Here is an 18,478-nt window from a genome sequence, read left to right on the forward strand (position 1 = left end):
TACTAATGTATAGAAACAAACTTAAAAGACGAGGACATTTTTAATTTAATGCTGTCAATATTATTCAATTTCTAGTGTCGAGCTGAAACTATCCAGTGACATGTCTGTCTCTGCTTTGATGCTGATCTTAACGGTGACTTTACCAATTGAAAGCAGATCTGAAAAGCTTTACTGGGGGTAAGTACATACTGCAACAACAACAACAACAACAACAACAACAACAACAACAACAACAACAACAACAACACAGCAGGATTTTCCTGTCAATACTTGTTCTTTGTATTGCCAAACTATTAAAGTAAAGTAAAGTAAAGTAAAGTAAAGTAAAGTAAAGTAAAGTGAAGTGAAGTGAAGTGAAGTGAAGTGAAGTGAAGTGAAGTGAAGTGAAGTGAAGTGAAGTGAAGTGAAGTGAAGTGAAGTGAAGTGAAGTAAAGTAAAGTGACAACAACAGAGTCTTAGCACACTGCCATGACCAATGAACCAGATAACAATTCCACGCTGTTACCTAGAAAACACTCAATCCTTTTAAAATAGCTTCTTGTAACGAGTTTATTATTCCGTTATTTTTCGCACTTACATGTACCTACGCTAATATTTTCATGCATTCGCGCGATTTTTATCATTCGTCAAAGGCTGCAGTCTGAAAGCTGAAAGCTTATTTCTTTAAAAAGAATTAGCCAGAGAGCCAGTTTGTAGAGTTTAAGATGTATAATCCTGGGGGTTACATATCCATTTTTGCTAATTCATGAGTTGTTTTCCATATTTATTCTTCGAGCTTGCTGTCATGGTACAAATGAAAATAAAAAAAAAGAAAGATGCACTCCACAGCTGATGCCATGAGATTACTACTGCTAGCGACACTTGAATTTAGTGATCTTTCAGTCCATCTTTAAACTAAAGATTCAGGAACAGCTTAGTTTGAGATAATTTTCCAATCTGAACAGAAGTTATAAACAACGGAACGCCCTGATTCACATATGGATGTTAACATGCATGTCGATAAAAAAAATACGATTCTGAGTAAAGTGTTCAACTTGTATTCAATTCATATTGCGAGACATAATGTAAGAAAAAAAAGGAAAACCTCTCCTACGGACAGTTAACAAATTGCCAGAAAGGCAGTTAAACAGACAGACATCCGCAAAACGACTGTGCATGCGATCGCCGAGAAACTGAAAATGACTAACCATTTAGAATCAGCATAACCAATAACTTTCCCGACTGAATTAACTACTCGGGTAAACGAAATTTAATAATAATAATAATAATAATAATAATGATGATGATGATGATGATGATGATGATGATGATGATGATGATGATGATGATGATGATGATAATAATCATAATAATAAAACAATTTAAAATTATGCTACAATCGTGGACAAAACTCGTTAAAAAAACTGGCCACACATGAACAACAACAACGACATAAAATAAAAAAAAAAACACGTCCTTACCTCATCTCCATTCTAAATCCTACCACAGTTACGTCTCCTCCCCTCTTCCCCTATGCAATGTCGATTTAGCATCCAGTTGAGAACTCCGCTATAATAACAATTATAATAATAACAGCTTACAGTGCCACCGCTTGGCTTAAAAATGACCACCGTGCAGGTTGTCAAGAGGTCAGAGAACAAGATTTAATTTTTAAAATGATGGTCGGTTAAAAAAGATTAGATTACTTACTGTTATATCTTCGCCTTATTTTTCTTTTCAATTTTTTCAAATCAGCGCCGATAAACAGGGCTTCATTATCAAAATTTCCTCATGATCTTTAGTTAAATTATTTTTTGGTTTTGTTTCTATTTTTCAGTCATAAACTTGTGAAGGCTTTCCCTGCAAGTGAAGCCGATGTCAAAATATTATCTCGTCTCAAAAATATGAAAAATTTGATGGTAAGGTAAACCTTGGGTATTATAGTATTAACTTTAACAATATCTGTTATCTTGTAAAAAGTGCTGGAATTGAATGTCATCTACCTCACAATTGATCAGTATGAACAACGTCGGTTTATGATTTGAAAATTATGCTAGAATCGTGGACAAAACTCGTTAAGATAACTGGACACTGACAGAAAAAAAAGACGTCTTTATCACATCTCCCTTCTAAATCCTACCACAGTTACTTCTCCTCCACTCCTCCCCCTACGCAATGTTCATTTGGGAAGTGCTGATTGCCAGAAAACAACATTGAGTCGGGGGAGGGGGGGGGGGGGGGATGAATATAATGACTAAGGAATCCAAGAAGAATCAGTAAAAAGGTCTAGGTCCTGGGTAATTCAGCAAAACACAACATCTTTCTTAGTTTTACCAGTTGTCGTCTGTTTTGGTTCAGCTGACGTATTTGGTAATTTGGTACGATTCACTAGCAAGGGCCTTGCTGACAATTCACATCATGGGAATTTTTACTTTTATTGTATTTGTAGCATCAAATTTTAATACTTCTTTTCTCTCATAATGAAATGTCCATATAGGTAGATTGCATTGCCGCCATGTTGGTGGTAAAGACAAAAGAAAATTTGCTCATATAGTTTACACAAAAAATCTTACTGCTCCATACCACCAACATGGCCGCCGTGACGTCACATGCAATCAACCTATATTGTATGAAAAAAATCTGTTATTGAAAGTGTAATAAAATAAAGCTTAGAATTAAAAACCTTTCCAGCCAATAAATGAAAATACATTATTTCATTTTCTGTGGTTTACCATGCAGCTATAGTACGCATTTTAAGGTATATTTTGAAAACATTGTAACTGTAATTTTAAGTTATGTTAATTACCACGACTCGAAGGAATTCTATTTTGTTGTCGTGTACATGTAAATCATTGTGATGATGATGATGACGATGATGATGATGATGATGATGATGATGATGATGATGATGATGATGATGATGATGATGATGATGATTGGTTCCAGGTAGATGTGTGGCAGCCTCCAACGCGTCCAGGTTCAGCAGTAGATATAAGAGTTTCTCCTGGAGACTTTAAAATCTTACAAAAGCTATTCAGCAAATACAAGATTCCTTACAAGGTGCAGATACCTGATATCCAAACGCTCATTAATAGACAAAATGATGCACACAATGACTCCTTGCCGTGGCATAGTGACTACCACACATTCGAACAGGTAACTGTAATCTAACATTAATCAGCTATTAAAGCTATACAGATATTCTAAAAAAAATATCATAAATCTGAACGAGTACAGTAGCCTTCCTACAGAGGCGATTTCAAAATATTCCGCCCGACCACAGTTTTATCGTGAACACTGAACATCTGGTAAATTAACGTTTAAGATATAACGAAACGTTAATTTTTAACTATTCACAATATAACAAAAGTAAATTTTAGCCAGGAATTCTTTCAACAAAGGCATATAACTATTAACGACTGCTGTAATTTTGGAAATTATCCGAACTTTTTTAGAAGCTAGTTATGCCAAACAATACCGCAAATACACTATTCACGAGAGAATATTGCTATTTAGTCTTAGTATAATTCTACTAGCGTTCTACCACAAATACTGTCCTCTGTTTGGTTACGCTACTCACTATCTATTCTGTTGTAGATAGTGAGTAGAGTGAGTAGCCTAACAGTAAGCGGTCGTCAACAAAATGGCGGCCGCTTCTTTGCGTTTCCTAAGTGTCTGTGAAGAGGATTTGGATAATTTACTGACCTTTGCAGCACGCGTGACGCATTTTAAGAAATGAACCAATCTCGTTCCCAGAGACTGTGTTCCTTTTGGTCAGCACCAAGGAAGCCTCCGCTGGCCTAAAACGCACGCGGGCTCTAGGGACGAGATTGGAAATGAACATGTTACATGGCTTAGCCCGCCACAAGTCTCCTATCAGTAACCCAGGGGTTAGTGTATTCGACGGATGTGTAGAAGTTCATAAGGTGGATTCCGTCGAAGACGCATATTCTTTCTTTATAGTCCCCAGCTTGTGTTGCTAACAGTGATTTCTATTGATTATGTTTGTGGATTTTTCAAGATTGCATCTCGAATGAAAGATATCGCTCAGATGTCAGGAATAGCGCACATGCGAAGTCTTGGCAAATCACACGAAAAGAGAGAGCTATACTTAATACAGGTATGATTCTTTTTTTCAGGTCATCAGGAATCAAGACATTAAAATCAATCATTGAAAAAAGGAGCAGTTAATTGGTAGCAAAAAAAAAAAAAGGTTTTAGCACTGTACTCCTTGGTTCCATCAACGATTGTTGAACTTTAACCTTTGGTCAATTGCTGACGATTTAGGAACAAAATGGCCCTGAATCAGCTAAACCAACTCCTAAAAAGACTTTCCTCCAGGTTACAATGGGGCTCGAAGATCACACATCAACTTATAATCTTACACACACTTAAAAGAATCGTCTGCCATTTGGCTTTGTCAGCTGTGTTCGAATCACTGGCAATTCCATTTGCTTCTAAATAGTACCGTAATCGTTCCGTGTGTGCTGCCGGGTTTCATTTTTCTCGTCAAAGCGCGGTTGGTTTTTCTTATCACCAAATAAAGGGTAATTGTAAAGAACTGCTTCCACGCGGCCGTGTGATCATTTCAACTTTTTAATCCCATAGTATGCAACTGACTTAGCATAATTAGTAACATCACGCACACATTATAGCAGTTCCGTACACCTGTGGTTTTACTGCATTACCTTTTTGGGGGACGTGTCATGCAAAGAAAGAAGTGAATAAGTTTTGCCTCCTGTTTTGCAGATCCAGGCAAATGACCAGATTGAAAAGCCACTGATCTTCATAAACTGTGGAATGCACGCTAGAGAGTGGGTATCCCCAGCAACGTGCATGTACGTCATTGATCAGGTATTTAAATTGACTCCTGCAAATTTTGGATCACAAAACTTCATTCAAAACTTAACTGCAGACATGACTTTAAACAACGTGTGCAACGGAAGACTAGCTTCACCGGCTTCTTACGACATACTCGAAGTCCGGAAATTTCTATTTCCCATTTATTAAGCTTGAAGTAACTGCTAATACTACTTCTCTAGTATGGGATGCTGAAAAATTACGATACTATCAGAAATAAGCTCCCAGCGTGTGTCAAATACGAATCGAACTCACAAGCCGATCTAATGGGCACTCACAGCTAAGTCCAATACCAGCAGGCCTTGAAATTGTCAGTTCTTTTTTCTCTTCATGCATTTTTTTGAAGTTTCTAGTTTAACTTATCACTCACTCGCACACACAACCTTTGAACTTGCACAGCATTAATGTCTCAGTTTCTTTCAGATTGTGTCTTTGTACGGCAAGGATCCCAGTGTCACTTCCATGTTGAACAAGGTTGACCTCGCCATTTTGCCTGTCTTGAATGTAGATGGTTACGTGTACTCTTGGTCAAAGGTAACGTTCCAAGGATACAATGTTAAAAAATAAGCAGCTAAAGAATTTGACAAGCTAACTACTTTAGTCCCAAATTTGAACTATGTGGCTTCGTTTTGTTCTGCTTCTTTAAAAAATGGATGCTAGCAGAATTGCACTCTTTGTCGTATTTCGTTAGTTGCGGAAATACCGTTTGGGGGAAAAAGAAACAAATTGATCCTAATGTTAAAGTTACCTGGTGTTTTCCAAATTATTCCCAGGACCGTTTGTGGCGAAAGGACAGATGTCCCAACAAAGGATCTGAATGCATTGGTACAGATTTAAACAGAAACTGGCAATTTGCATGGGGAGGTAATACAATTATGTAAAAACTATTCCGTATAAATAACAGGGACAAACAATTATTTTATCTTCATTAACTGATGCCCTGGATCATTAGGTGCTCTCAAAGTTGACTCTGACGTAAGTCAATAGCAACCCGTTAACAAGATTAGTTGGTCTTCCTTGGAAAATTAAATTACACTTAAATGTAACAATGAAAATGACTAAATGAACGAGCATACAATAGTTAACAATTATTCCACGAGCGCGCGTTGGATATTAGATGATAGTGTGAATAGAATATTGCTTTGCAAGAACAACCAGAAGACAATGGTTGCTATTTCTCGGTCATGGTATAATGGCTCATAAACCATGGCCGCTAAGCCAATCAAATATACAATGATTATTATACAATGATCCAGTTTTTAATAGTATAGTATGTTATAGTATAGTATGAGCTCGAGATGTCTATCGCGTGATCGCCCGAATCAACTATCACGCGATAGATATCGAAGGCGAACAATCTAATTATTTTAGTATAAATCTACTAGTCATTAAAAACTTAACAACAAGACTGGTTCACGTTTTTATTGAATAATGATATAAATAGGTAACATTGCATTGGCTTCTGTGTGCGCGCCTTTGCATTTCATTCAAGATTTTAGCAGCAGCAGCATTCGTGAGAGAAAGTTAGTAGATTTATACTAGTAAAGTATAGTATAGTATAGTATAGTATAGTATAGTATAGTATAGTATAGTATAGTATAGTATGAGCGGATGAAAGAATTAATTAAAGACTCTTTGTTCTACAGACCTTCAGATGATTTTATATTATTGTTAAATGTTAACTAGCCAATTTCGATTTGCTGTATAGGATCAGGAGCTTCCAGTGATCCCTGCAAAGAATTTTACCAGGGCCCCTCGGCCATGTCGCAAACCGAGGTCCAGGTCGTTAACAGCTTTTTAAATTCTGAGCTTAAAAGGCTTGTGGGATACCTAGATATCCATAGCTACAGTCAGTTGTGGATGATTCCTTGGGCTTTCACTAAGGACAAAGTTAAAGACTACGACGAACTTGTAAGTGTCATTACCGCGTGCAGTGCCTACAGAGAGAATGTAGAAACTTGAATATTGGCCTGTGGTTAGGGAGGAGAATTGAAGGGGAGGCAGTTGACAGTTCAGAAATGGTTTCGGTGCTAGCTCTGCAAGCTAATTATCAGGAACCGTTCCATTATCTTTTTGTTAATGCATTTCATTTTGAAATCACAGTTGCTGCACTATGCTTCAATATTTGAAATCTGGCGTTCTAAATAAATTTCTCCTCCAATCTGATTTGCACTAGTCTGTCGGGTTACCAGTCCGACTCCTTTTTTTCTGTCCTGCAAGCGACAGTCAACTCACGACTACAGGAACATTGACGAAGAATAAAATAAACAAAGTTTGAGTAACATCTAAAACAACAAGAGATCCCAAAACCTCAGACTTATGAACGCAGACAGAAATAAATGTGAGAAATGTCTTCTCAAAAAAAAAAAAAAAAAAAAAAAAAACAACAAAAAAAACAACAAAAAAAACAGACGGAAACTACGGTAGACCTGGACTGAAAGGGACGTTTTGCTCTACAGGGTGTAAAAATAAACATAAACTGGACTTAGCTCACACCAACTGACCAAACATTTTCCCCTCTGGAATTACAGATAAGAGTCGGCAAGGCAGCAGTAGAAACTGTCAAGGCAACGGGATTCCACACTACATACCGACTGGGCGCCCCATCTCGTCTGTTGTGTAAGTTAACGTTCAATCAATACATCTTACTAACCTTATTTTCTCGGTCCTTACTCTAAGTTACGGACCGAGGTTTCTCCCGTTGGTTTACTGCCCGCGCACTTTGTGCTTGGGCCACAAATCAACGGGAAAAAACGAGGATTCGTAACTTACAGTAAGGACCGAGAAAACGAGGCTAGTAAGATATTTACTGTATCTCTGAGGTTTACCGGGCGAACAGGAAAGGAAACTAGTTAAATTTAGCAGGCCTACAGTGAAATACGGCCAGCAAAACTGACCAATCACACCGCGCGTACTAACTGAGAGATATAGCAATTTATATGATTGTGTTTTAATAAACTAATTAAACTACTCTGCAAGTTCATTCTTTGGACCCAGCGTTCTATTTTTATCGATCTGCGTTCGTGTGATTTTCAAGCCGCACTGAAAAGCTTTACAACGCAGGTGAATCAATTAATTGATGGCTAACATTTGGTTTAATCGTTGTCAGTTTTTTTATGAATTAAACTTGTATTTTTTCCTTAATTACATGTATATAACAATCAACCTTTTTCGTTTTGTACGCTAACAAACAGGTAAACTAAATTTTTTGTTTGCTTGTTTTGCTTACGGGTGAGTGTTTTCACTACGGGCTGACTGTTTTACGAAGTGCCTCTATGGTTTTAAGAAAATTTTGCCCTCTATGTTATCGTAGTCGCATACATAATCGCAAGGAGTTAAAGTAGGATTAAGGCAACAACTTTGGCAATTTGGGAAAACTTTGAACTACAAGTGAAAATTAATCCTTAATTCTTCTTTGTCTCATCCGATTACATTGCATGAATCCTAATACAATACGGTATAAATACTAAAAGTTGAGCAATGCTAAAATCTCGCATGGATATGCATAAATTGATATTCATGAAGTTTATTAATCACAAGCCCACAACTCATCTAGTTCTGAAGATACATGTGTTGACAATCACTTTTTCGCGCTTCCAACCACTCAGTAAACCTAGTGACTTGCAGATCGGCATCGCCAGCTAAATTTTTAGGTTGAATTCCACATTTCTTAAGGTGCTAAACATTTTTGTAATTGACAGGCTCATGTGACCACAGGCAAGCCGCATCAATATCACTCTTTCTTTTTCTTTCAGATTTAAGCACTGGGACCCTACAAGACTATATGTACGGATCCTTGGGTGTGAAATATTCATTTGTGGTAGAACTACGAGACAAAGGAAAATTTGGATTTCTTTTACCACCGACTTTAATAGAACCTACCGCGAGGGAGCTGTTCGAAGGACTCAAATCTATGATACGGGAAATGAAACTCAATTCTTGATGGACGTATTTTACACATTGCCACTACAAGCCATCTTATTCAGAGTGCCAGTAGATTTTCTCATGCACAAGAAAACACAACAAGAGTAACGAACGGATTTTGTCCTTCTTAATTTTTGCGCATCCATACTAGTAGCACAGCGAACTTCCCCCCAGCGGCCCAATGAGAGTTGCAAAGGGACGTACATTTGGTGTAACCTCAGTGGTAGCGAAGTTCGTTTGGAACACTTTACAACCAAGCTAATCAGTATTGACCTTCCCGCAACTCCTCTCCCTCGTCTCAATGTTGTTTTTCGCATTTCTGCTAGCAAATTATGCCAACGAACACTGAGAGGGTAGGGTGGCGAGATCCACCCCATGAAATGTGACTACTACCAGTGTAGTATTCCATTTCGCTACTTACAAGAGAAAGCCGTACTGAGATAAATTGAATCTTACAATATTGACAGTCGAACCTCTACAATGGTGGCCTTCGGTCACAAGCCGACGTTCTGTATATTTACCAAATCCAGGCTTGTTTCTGACTTAGTTGAGGTTGCATTTGTAGAAAGGTTTAACTGGGGTATAAAACTTGGCCCATTACACAGACTTCTTTTTGCGTCAAAAAGAATAGTGTCACGTGTACCTTAAGTGCCTACGTTCTTAGGAAAGCCTAACGTTTACACACATAAAAAAAATTACACATAAAACAGGTAAAAACCACAATCGTAACTTTAATGTTTCACTGTCCAACATTTTTTATATACACGGATAGATCCTTGAGTAAACTTAAAGCCAAATTCTCGGTGCTTTATTTGACACCAAAATGAAACGGGCGAGTTCATCATCCCTTTTTTTCTTTCCTTTTTTAAAACGCAAAATCAGTCCTTCCTTTTGTTTTGGACATTCGACTGTGTCAAAAAGCAGCATCGCTGCCATAAAATAATTAAAGAACAGATAAAACTTTGTACCATTTAACATCTGGAGGATTATACATTGCATAAATAGTCTGTTAAAGTGCTGAGTAAAATTCCTACTCTTTGTACTACTTATGCGTCTTTTTTTTCATACCATCTAATATTGTGTCCTCACTATACGTTTGTGTCTTTTTCCACAATTTCACACGCTGAAGAATGTAACGAATACTTATTTCAAACGCAATGCTATTGTCGTGCCAATCTGGCCCGACTTCAATACGACTGTAGCGTGACTTGGTTTCAGACGAGCTTTGGAAACAAATAACTGACAAGCGGCTGTACAATTAAACCCAATGTGGCCAAATTAACCAAGTTTTGTAATGTACTTACACGAGTAATCACAAGTTATGAACGAACCCCAGCACGATAGTAGCGCGAAATTTGAGACCAAGTCAAGCTACTTCCCGTTTAGCACGACAGAGCTTGCCGTACTCTATGCCATTGGTGCGACGTTTGAAATGGCCCTTAAATTACTCAAATACGCTAAGGAAGTTCGCAACGTCAGGACTGGGTCTTATCGAGCTTTATCCCAATGTTGCAGTACGTGAGATTCCAAGTCGTGTTGACAGTTAGCGAGAGTAAATAAATAGATTTACAAATTCTCCGGAGAGAGCTACTTTTCTTGATGTTTTTGCTCCAATGAAATGAAAATTGTTGTCTATCGAGAGGCATTTTTTGTTTGCTTTAGAGGTTCAGGGATCTTCACAGCAAGTGTTTTTTTTCCATTACACTGCAAAGCAAAGATATTCCATTTAATTAGATACAAATAGTTTGGTAACGTATAAATCAAAGTATTTTTGACAGTCGGTATGAAAGGCCAAAGCAAGAGCAGAATGAATTTCTGCTCCATTCAACGGCTTTCTGAAATTATCAAATTTAACTTGTTTGCCCTCAGCAAAAACAGGGTTCTTTCTCAAGACAAAATTATCTTTAGCAATCTGTAGTTTATCTCTAATGGAGTGAGTAGCAAAAATAATAGCCACCAGTCATTACAGTGAAATCCCTACTGAGCTAGCAAACGCTTAATTGATGGAAATAGTGTCTAAGCTTGAAAGTTTAGTTTCAAAAGTGTATATAGATTTTAGTGTCCTAAATAAAAAATTACATTTTATTATTATCAACGGTTTTCGCTTTTTAAATCTTCTGCGTCTCCTGCACGCCGCCATTTTGAATTAGGTTTCCCAATTATTCTACGCAAAAGAACTGCAGCTTTCTCACAACAGCGCCACCGTATGACGTCATAAATCCAAAATGAACGCGAAAATGAGCGAAAATTACATCCAATTTTTAGAAAACTAAAATTCTCTCTGCACTTTTAAACTAAGCTTTGAGAGTAATTGAGAGGCTTGACATATTTGAGAGTGCTTTCCATTTGCGAGAACTAGCCGGTCTGCAAATCGAAGGAGTCATTTTATGGAAAAAAATATTGAGAAATAAACACTCCGAAATTGGTACGCGCTATTTTGAAGAAATTCGACGAAGATAAAACTTGTCAAATACTTGTAAAATGTTAGTGGTGAGTCTGACGCGGCGTTTCGTCTCGGCCAAGAGGCTCTTAAGAGACCGTCAGAATTTATAGGCAAACTCGTTGAGCATCACGATGTTAGTAGTCTGGCCCTCTATCGCAGAATTCTCACGTACACGAGTTGAAATGTATACGATAAAGAATTGAAAAATTGTCAAATACTTGTGAAATGCTCGTGTCTTGTCTGACGCGGCGTTTCGTCTCGAAAACTTTTCCTTCAAATCAGAACATTCCGTTCAGTTACGAACTGACCCGTCTGGTCGGTCAGGTCTGACAAATGAAAGCGCCCTTAGACACTGTCTATAACAATGAGTGGAAGTTCCCTCACTAATACAACATCAACTTACCATCGCAGCCAAATACCTCAAGCCTCATACAGATGGCGTTTTCCCAAGTCCTGGGATTAATGCGAATGTAGCGCGTTGTCAGTGGCTTCTCCAGAGTATTGTGATGGACTGTGAAGGAATCGTTGTTGGCTTTAAAAATCTACAGAAAGAGGAAAAGTTATAAATAAAGATAATTATTCCACCTACACGCCTTGAATGAATGAATGAATGAAGGATTGCACCTTAATTTTCAGTTCGAGAGCATTTTTCGCTAATTCTGATATAGTATTTGACTGCGGAAATATTATTCATGTCAACTCGAATGAATGAATGAATGAATGAATGAATGAATGAATGAATGAATAACTTTATCCACCTGCAGATGTATTTAGCTAAACGATAAGCTATTGGATATAAGATGATAAATAGTCAAAGAGGTGTATGGCGGCGAGTTGGCTATAATAGTCCCTTATTATTAAAACTAGTCAAGATATATTACTAGACCTAATTTTAATTTTGTAGGCAAGAGCAGAAGACGATTTTATTATCGCTATTTCTTCGGTATGGTGTAATGCGCTAATATAAAGACTATTATTGAAAAACTGGATCACTGTATGATGAAATTCGAGGGATTTTGATTGGCTTATCGGCCATAGTATATGAGCCATTATACCATATCCGAGAAATAACGACCATTACATTGTCTTCTGGTTGTTGTTGCAAAGTGAAATCAGCAAGATCTAGCAATATTTCTTGATTGTTTTAATAAAACAATTATTCCACTCGCGCTTGTTTATCATCTCATATCCAACGCGCGCTCGTGGAATAAGTGTTAAAATATCCCATGGCCACTAAGTCAGTGAAGACTGTGGAATTGCATTATCCAATGATTCAGTTATTAATAATATAAGCTATAATCACAGTCAGAAGTACTTTTAGCATGACCACTATTATCTTTGTTATGCGTTCCACATAACATTGCACTTGTACTTGTCCATGCTATACAAAAAGGCGGCGTGTTCCAGCTATTCTAAACAGAGAGTTTCTAGTTTGCAAATGTGGCTCCCTTTACCCTCGGTCAGGTATTAAAACTTCGCGAACGAATAATTAAAGTTGAAAAAGGCATAGTTTAAAATCCAAACTGGCAGGAGGCAGTATTAATAGCGATGCGGAAGAGACGCACTCGGGTCTATCAGTGAAATAACTCCAGCAAATTGTTAGTTTTGCAATAACTGTAAGTATCTGTGTTTCGTAACTAAAGCTAGTGACACCTCTTTAATTAGTTCTAGCTACACATTTGAATTGTTACTGGTTGCAAAATTAATGATAATAAAAAAGTATTGTAACTGGGTTGGGTGGAGGCTCAAATATCTCCTTGGATTTCCCTCCAGCGTTAAAGGTGAGTTAAAAGCGGCTGCCTGTAAGGATAGAGAATTCGCCGTATTTGGTGAATCGCTCATATTCGGTCCAAAAGTACCCTTTGGTGGACTCAGTATTTTCAAAAACATATTTAAAAGTTCCAGCGACTTTTTAATTTTGAGAGATTTGTGCAAAGTGCGGTTATTCGGCCAACTGAAGGTTCAAAATAACGCACGGGAACGAAGCACTGCCAAATGCTTAAAGTAACTTCAGTTGACGGTCAAACCAGTTACACAAACTATGAACAACTATTCTTGTTTATTGTCCACCACTAAACATTTTCAAATCTATTCATGTTTTGATTCTAGCGGGCACTTTTAACCACATTTGAAGAGCACTAAAAATAGCAGCGAAATAAATTTAACGGCACAAAAGTGCCCCTGGTACCTCCGTTTTCGATAATTTTACTTTATTGCCTTAACATATAGTTATTAAACATTCACCAAGGGATGAAGCGACAAAAAGGAGCCATTTTCTTGCTAAGATGTTTTACTCCTCCTTTGCCGAAGCTTTCGTTTGTTTTCGTGCTGGCTTTGAAAGAAAACAACTGCTACACAGGCTATGGTCAGCAGATCAGCTGTTTTGTCACTGCTGGGACTCATTAAACTAGGCGGAGTCAGGTTTGTGTTTCATGAGAAATACTCCATATCGTAACCTCTCTTTTGCTCATAGTGGAAGATTCTCACCATTTCACAGAAAATGTGTCACTGAGGCCCTTTGTGGTTAATTGTTGATTCTTATCCCAGTTCCTTCACGCGTATACTTCAGTTAGCTTACATTCGCATCCATCAAATCGCTTTTAACATAAATTTCCGTTTGGCTATCTATCTGTTGTTCGTAAGGAAGGCAATATCTAAAGGCCCGTTTAAACGGTTTTAACATTTGGCTGAACATGCGTTTAACAGAGTTGTTGAACCAACAACATTGTTGAAAGCGTAAAAAAAAAATGTCGAAAGCTTGTTGAATCAATTTAAATTGGTTTAAACTTTCATTCAACATCGATTCAACATTTTCTTTGTTCTTGAAAATGTTGAACGGCGTTGAAACCGTTTAAACACTCCGTTCATCGAACATTCTTTCATCCAATAACCGTTCAACTTTTGTTGAACGAATGTTGGGCAAATGTTGAAACCGTTTAAACGGGTCTTTAAAGCTATCCCTGGGAAGTGGGAGCTACTTAGGGAAATTTCATACCGACCAGAGCTCCACCGACTCATTCAATCCGCAATTTTTACGGCCCATCAAAATGTAAAAAATTTTTACTTTCCCTACACATTCGCCTACTACGAGAGCGAAACATGAGCCCCTTTTGTATGGAGTACCCACCATCCCGAAATGCCATCAGATTAAGAGTATAAAAAAATAACATCACCTTCTCCTTCCCTTTGCTGCCATATTGTTCCCACTTTTTCCCGTTGTCACTGTACAGTAAGCCGTATGTCTTTACGAATCTGTCCTTGGCTCCACTCTGACCTTGCGTAGCAATTTTTGTAAGTTCAGTCTTCCGTGATAAATCGACCTGAATATATTGGTTTTCGTCGACCTTCGGTGGGCACCATGCATCAGTTGCCGTAAAGTTCTTCAGCATGCTCGAAGCTGCAATTTCCCCATCATTAAACTCGCCAGCTTGAATTCCAAGTGGTTCAAAACAGCCTAACAATAGATGTCGTCATATTAACACTCTTAAGGGTATTTCGAGTCATGTTTTGAGCAGAATTAAAAATTACAGTGGAACTCCGCCTTACGACCACCTTGTTATTACGACCAATTTTTTGTGCCCCGAACCAATTGAAAGTCCAGTCATTTACTTGATTTTGCAACCTCGTTAATCCGACCACCCCGTTATTACGACCACATTTTCACGGCGCGAGTGTGGTCGTTGTAACTGATTAAAGGTTGAAGTAAGTTTGAAATAGAGAATTCAAAGACATCAATGGTGCCCTTTTTAAAGTGAAGAGTGTTGAAAGATTGACTATGGTCGCGTTCGATTGACCGTATTCCGGAATAAGAATAAACAGAACATCTGTTAAATTTCTCTAATTAAGTGCATTTGGGAAGACATTTCTGCAAAATTTCGCTGACACGTGATAGATAATTTTAAAGCGATTTTGTACCCCAGTAACTCCAAAAACCTCTTATGAGGGATTTGTTGTCATCATTGTATGCATTCCTATTCCGGAATAGGGTCAATCGAACGCACCCTAAAAGTAGCCTGTCTAGGTCAATTCTTCAAGCTGGAACGGTTTCCAACCAACCCATACTCGTTACTTGCACTACGTCGCGATCATTCTAATTCGTTCAAACTCGTACATCGTGGCCAGACTATCATAATAGAACAGATGAGAACGGCGTTCAAATTGTGATAAGGGATTTAACGTCTACGTTCCCCACAAACCTTGAATTGGGTCATTTCACGTTGTTGTTTAGTGGAGTACAGCGAAGAAATGTACCAAAATCTATAACGCACGTGCAGCACCTTTGTTTTTCTCATTAAATCCAATTGCCTTGTGATGTTCTCGTTGCTGTCACCGCAGTTAGTTTCTTAAACTCCCTAATTACCTACTGAGAACGTCGCCTCCTTCTACATACAGCTGCGAAAACGTTCTGTACATCTTGGGATGGTACGAGAAATTCGGATTTCTTAAGAACGGTACTCAATGCACAGTGGAAATGAAGAGTAGATCTTAGCGAGGGTTGAAGGAATCCAATACGATAATTAAGATAATTAACCAACAATGATTCTGAAGAGCTATAAAATACATAACAATGTACCGCATTTTTTTTCTCGAAATTGAAGCTTTTAAAATTTCTCTTGAAAATGCATGGTTTGCTCCAATTTTCTCCGTTTTGGACTCCAGTAGCCCTTGCTAAGATCCTTTTTCCCACATAGTCACAAACTGTGCAAAAAAAACCCTCTGCCTTAGGAGACACCATCTAACATTTGATCAGAGTGGCTTTCAACCTGCTATCTACCATAGTAGAGACATAAATTTGCTGCTTTTTTGTGGTGTAAGCATCTATAAGAGAGTATCAAGATATTGCGACCTTCTCCGTGGTATCTATAAAACAAATAGATTCCATTTTGCCGTGCGTCTGTACTCTGATAACGCACAGATGACGTCAAAACGTGGTGAGAACAAACAAGTACGGCGAGTAGCGTGACTGACGTTCTCACCACGTTTTGACGTCCTCTGTGTGTTATCAGAGTACAGACCCACGGCAAAATGGAATCTATTTGTTTTATACAATAACCAAGACATTTCAACACATTTCGTAAGCAAGTATCGCGTTGCCTGAGCTGAGTCAAAAACTTGCCAGCAAACTCAGTTTTAGACTACTACACGCATGCAATTGTGATCTTCTAAATTAGAGTATAATTCGAAAGAATTTTACTAACAATATTTTCAAACCTAACCTTTATTCCAGAAGGAAATCCTGACCCCAAAATATTACATCATGCAAGTCGCTTCACTGCGATTTGTAATCGATTACTCGCCATTGCCGGATTTCTATCGGCGACATATTTCAACAAATATTTGCTTCCTTTTAACGTCACAACAAAGTTTCAGCTTTCCTATCCTGGTTGAGGTCACTCTCAGAACGGTATTTGTCCAATTTTTTATTGGGCAGTTTTCCTTTCCTGCGAAAATTTGCCTGTGTTTGTCCGCTACTCGCAAAAACAGTTTGCAAAACTTTGTTGACTAGTCGCTGTGGCTGGACTCTAGACTCTGATCACGTGTGCCGGTCACACCACTTGATGACGTCAATCGTGCGTCTATACTCTAATCACACACTCCTCTAGACCAAACAAAACGCGAGTTTTACAAAGTTCATTGTATAAAAAATTATTCTTTTGTATATTACCATTGTCAGCTTCTACTTCTTCGTCGCCAAATGTCCAAGGTGTAGAACACAGGAATCCGACCAAAAGAAGTGTTAACAGAGGTTGGCAAACCATGCCTGCAAGAGAGAGAGAGAGACGTGTCAATGTATTCATAGACGTCTCGAACAGATAGATCTCGTGAAGCCTTTGAAAACAACCTACATTTTAGTATGTCTGAAATTCATGGCTATCGCTTTCCACGGACCCCATCGCGTTCAGTTTGTGTTTTGTCTGATACAGGACGACAGCATGTTTGTTCTCTTTGGAGGATCAACAGGTCTACAGCAAACTTTCACGGCTGTATATCGTGGATTAATCGAGCATCGGAGCAAATGTTGCAACTCGACGCAACGACATTCATGATTTAGTCACAAGAAGGTATCTTCATAAAAGGGAGACAAAGAGCCTTTGTTATACCAAATCTGTTATGACCGCCCGTCACTCGCCCATTACAGCGAAACGGTCGATTTCTTTAATATCGAGACGGTTAGGTTGCGCTCTTCCCGTGTCCAACGCAATCGGTGGACGATTGCCCCTACAACGGGGGTGCGAATTTTGCGAGGACGGCAAGGAAACGTGGAATACTTATAAACTGCGTTGGGTCTGGTGATGTGTTAGCTAGTGGTAGGTGCTAACCACGGTTTACGAAAAAAAGAAGAGAAGAAGGTAAATTGTTTTATGAGTTTACTAAACCATTTTACAATAAGCTAAAGTTTCAATTTTTTTAAAGTGGGGTATGTTGGGATTGGTCGACACTGTGTGCGTCTGTTTCTGTTCAAATGCTTGATATCAACTTTTTTCAAAGCGTATCGTAAAATGATTTACAAACTCAGACTGCCAAAGCTTATCAGCTTTGACTGAGCTGTTGAAGTAAAAACCTTATCTGTAACGGACTATCTTTTTTTTTTACTTTTGGCTGCAGTTTAGCTGATGTGTAGAATATGCAGTGTATTCTTCATAAAATAAAATAGCATAATTTGACTGAAGCAACAAAAAAATCGGCATTCCTCATTGCAAGAAAAAAAATGACAAATGCCCCACCCTGGGCAGACCTCTTAGAACTCGTAGAGGTGGGGTGGAGAGGGGGAGGGGTTAACATTAAGTTGATTTTGCAAGAGACTCTCTCCAATAATTTGAGCTGTTAATTGTAAATCTCGTGACAGAATAAAAACATTAGCTAAAACAGGCTTATGCCAAACAACTCCCTCCAAATGAAGCGCATAGGCTTGCGACTGATAGCCAAAAGACGAGCCTGTGAAGATTAAGTAAACTTCATGCGTGACAGTCACGCTGTGGGGCTTTGAGCCAATCATAAGCGCCGTAAAACAATGGGTAATTTATACATTAGAATGTTAGGTTGGCCACCTTAAAGCAGTTACCGCCTTTGTCAAAGCATGTCAGATAAGTAGTTAAAAGGCAAGCCATTTGATCGCTCGCATACGAGATTGTTTTTTTTTTTTAATAGTAGATTTTGGTATATATAATGTATAAATTACTCATTGTTTGCGGAGGCGCTTATGATTCTTAATGATCCTTGTGGGTTGGTCTTTTGGTTATCAATTGGCAAGGCTTTGTGCTTCATTTGGAG

General features: G+C 38.2%; 2 protein-coding genes across 3 annotated transcripts in view; one reads left to right on the top strand and one right to left on the bottom strand.

The window, feature by feature from the left end:
- Positions 1-9,321, top strand: LOC146454843 (carboxypeptidase A2-like). Its single transcript, XM_085095079.1, has 10 exons — positions 1-177; positions 1,817-1,898; positions 2,926-3,135; positions 4,001-4,099; positions 4,729-4,833; positions 5,263-5,373; positions 5,613-5,703; positions 6,548-6,750; positions 7,371-7,458; positions 8,595-9,321. The coding sequence occupies exons 1-10, from the start codon at positions 101-103 to the stop codon at positions 8,780-8,782; spliced, it is 1,254 nt and encodes a 417-aa protein (XP_084951205.1). The 5' UTR covers positions 1-100; the 3' UTR covers positions 8,783-9,321.
- Positions 9,322-9,474: 153 nt separating this feature from the next.
- Positions 9,475-18,478, bottom strand: part of LOC146454844 (lactadherin-like) — a 15,476-nt gene continuing 6,472 nt past the window's right edge. For both annotated transcript variants that reach the window (XM_085095080.1, XM_085095081.1), the window contains exons 2-5: positions 16,872-16,967; positions 14,380-14,660; positions 11,610-11,748; positions 9,475-10,467 (exon numbers count right to left, since the gene is read on the bottom strand). In XM_085095080.1, the coding sequence (XP_084951206.1) occupies positions 10,463-10,467; positions 11,610-11,748; positions 14,380-14,660; positions 16,872-16,965 (519 nt within the window). In that variant the 5' untranslated portion in view covers positions 16,966-16,967 and the 3' untranslated portion in view covers positions 9,475-10,462. The remainder of the gene's footprint in view (positions 10,468-11,609; positions 11,749-14,379; positions 14,661-16,871; positions 16,968-18,478) is intronic.

Source organism: Pavona decussata, unplaced genomic scaffold, assembly GCF_977016875.1.
Source record: "Pavona decussata unplaced genomic scaffold, jaPavDecu1.1 SCAFFOLD_300, whole genome shotgun sequence".
Classification (NCBI taxonomy): domain Eukaryota; kingdom Metazoa; phylum Cnidaria; class Anthozoa; order Scleractinia; family Agariciidae; genus Pavona; species Pavona decussata.

Coding starts and splice junctions, on each gene's coding strand:
- LOC146454843 (XM_085095079.1), top strand. CDS start 101: ATGTCTGTCTCTGCTTTGATGCTGATCTTAACGGTGACTTTACCAATT. Junction 3,136..4,000: donor ACTACCACACATTCGAACAG/GTAACTGTAATC, acceptor GGATTTTTCAAG/ATTGCATCTCGAATGAAAGA. Junction 5,374..5,612: donor ACGTGTACTCTTGGTCAAAG/GTAACGTTCCAA, acceptor AATTATTCCCAG/GACCGTTTGTGGCGAAAGGA.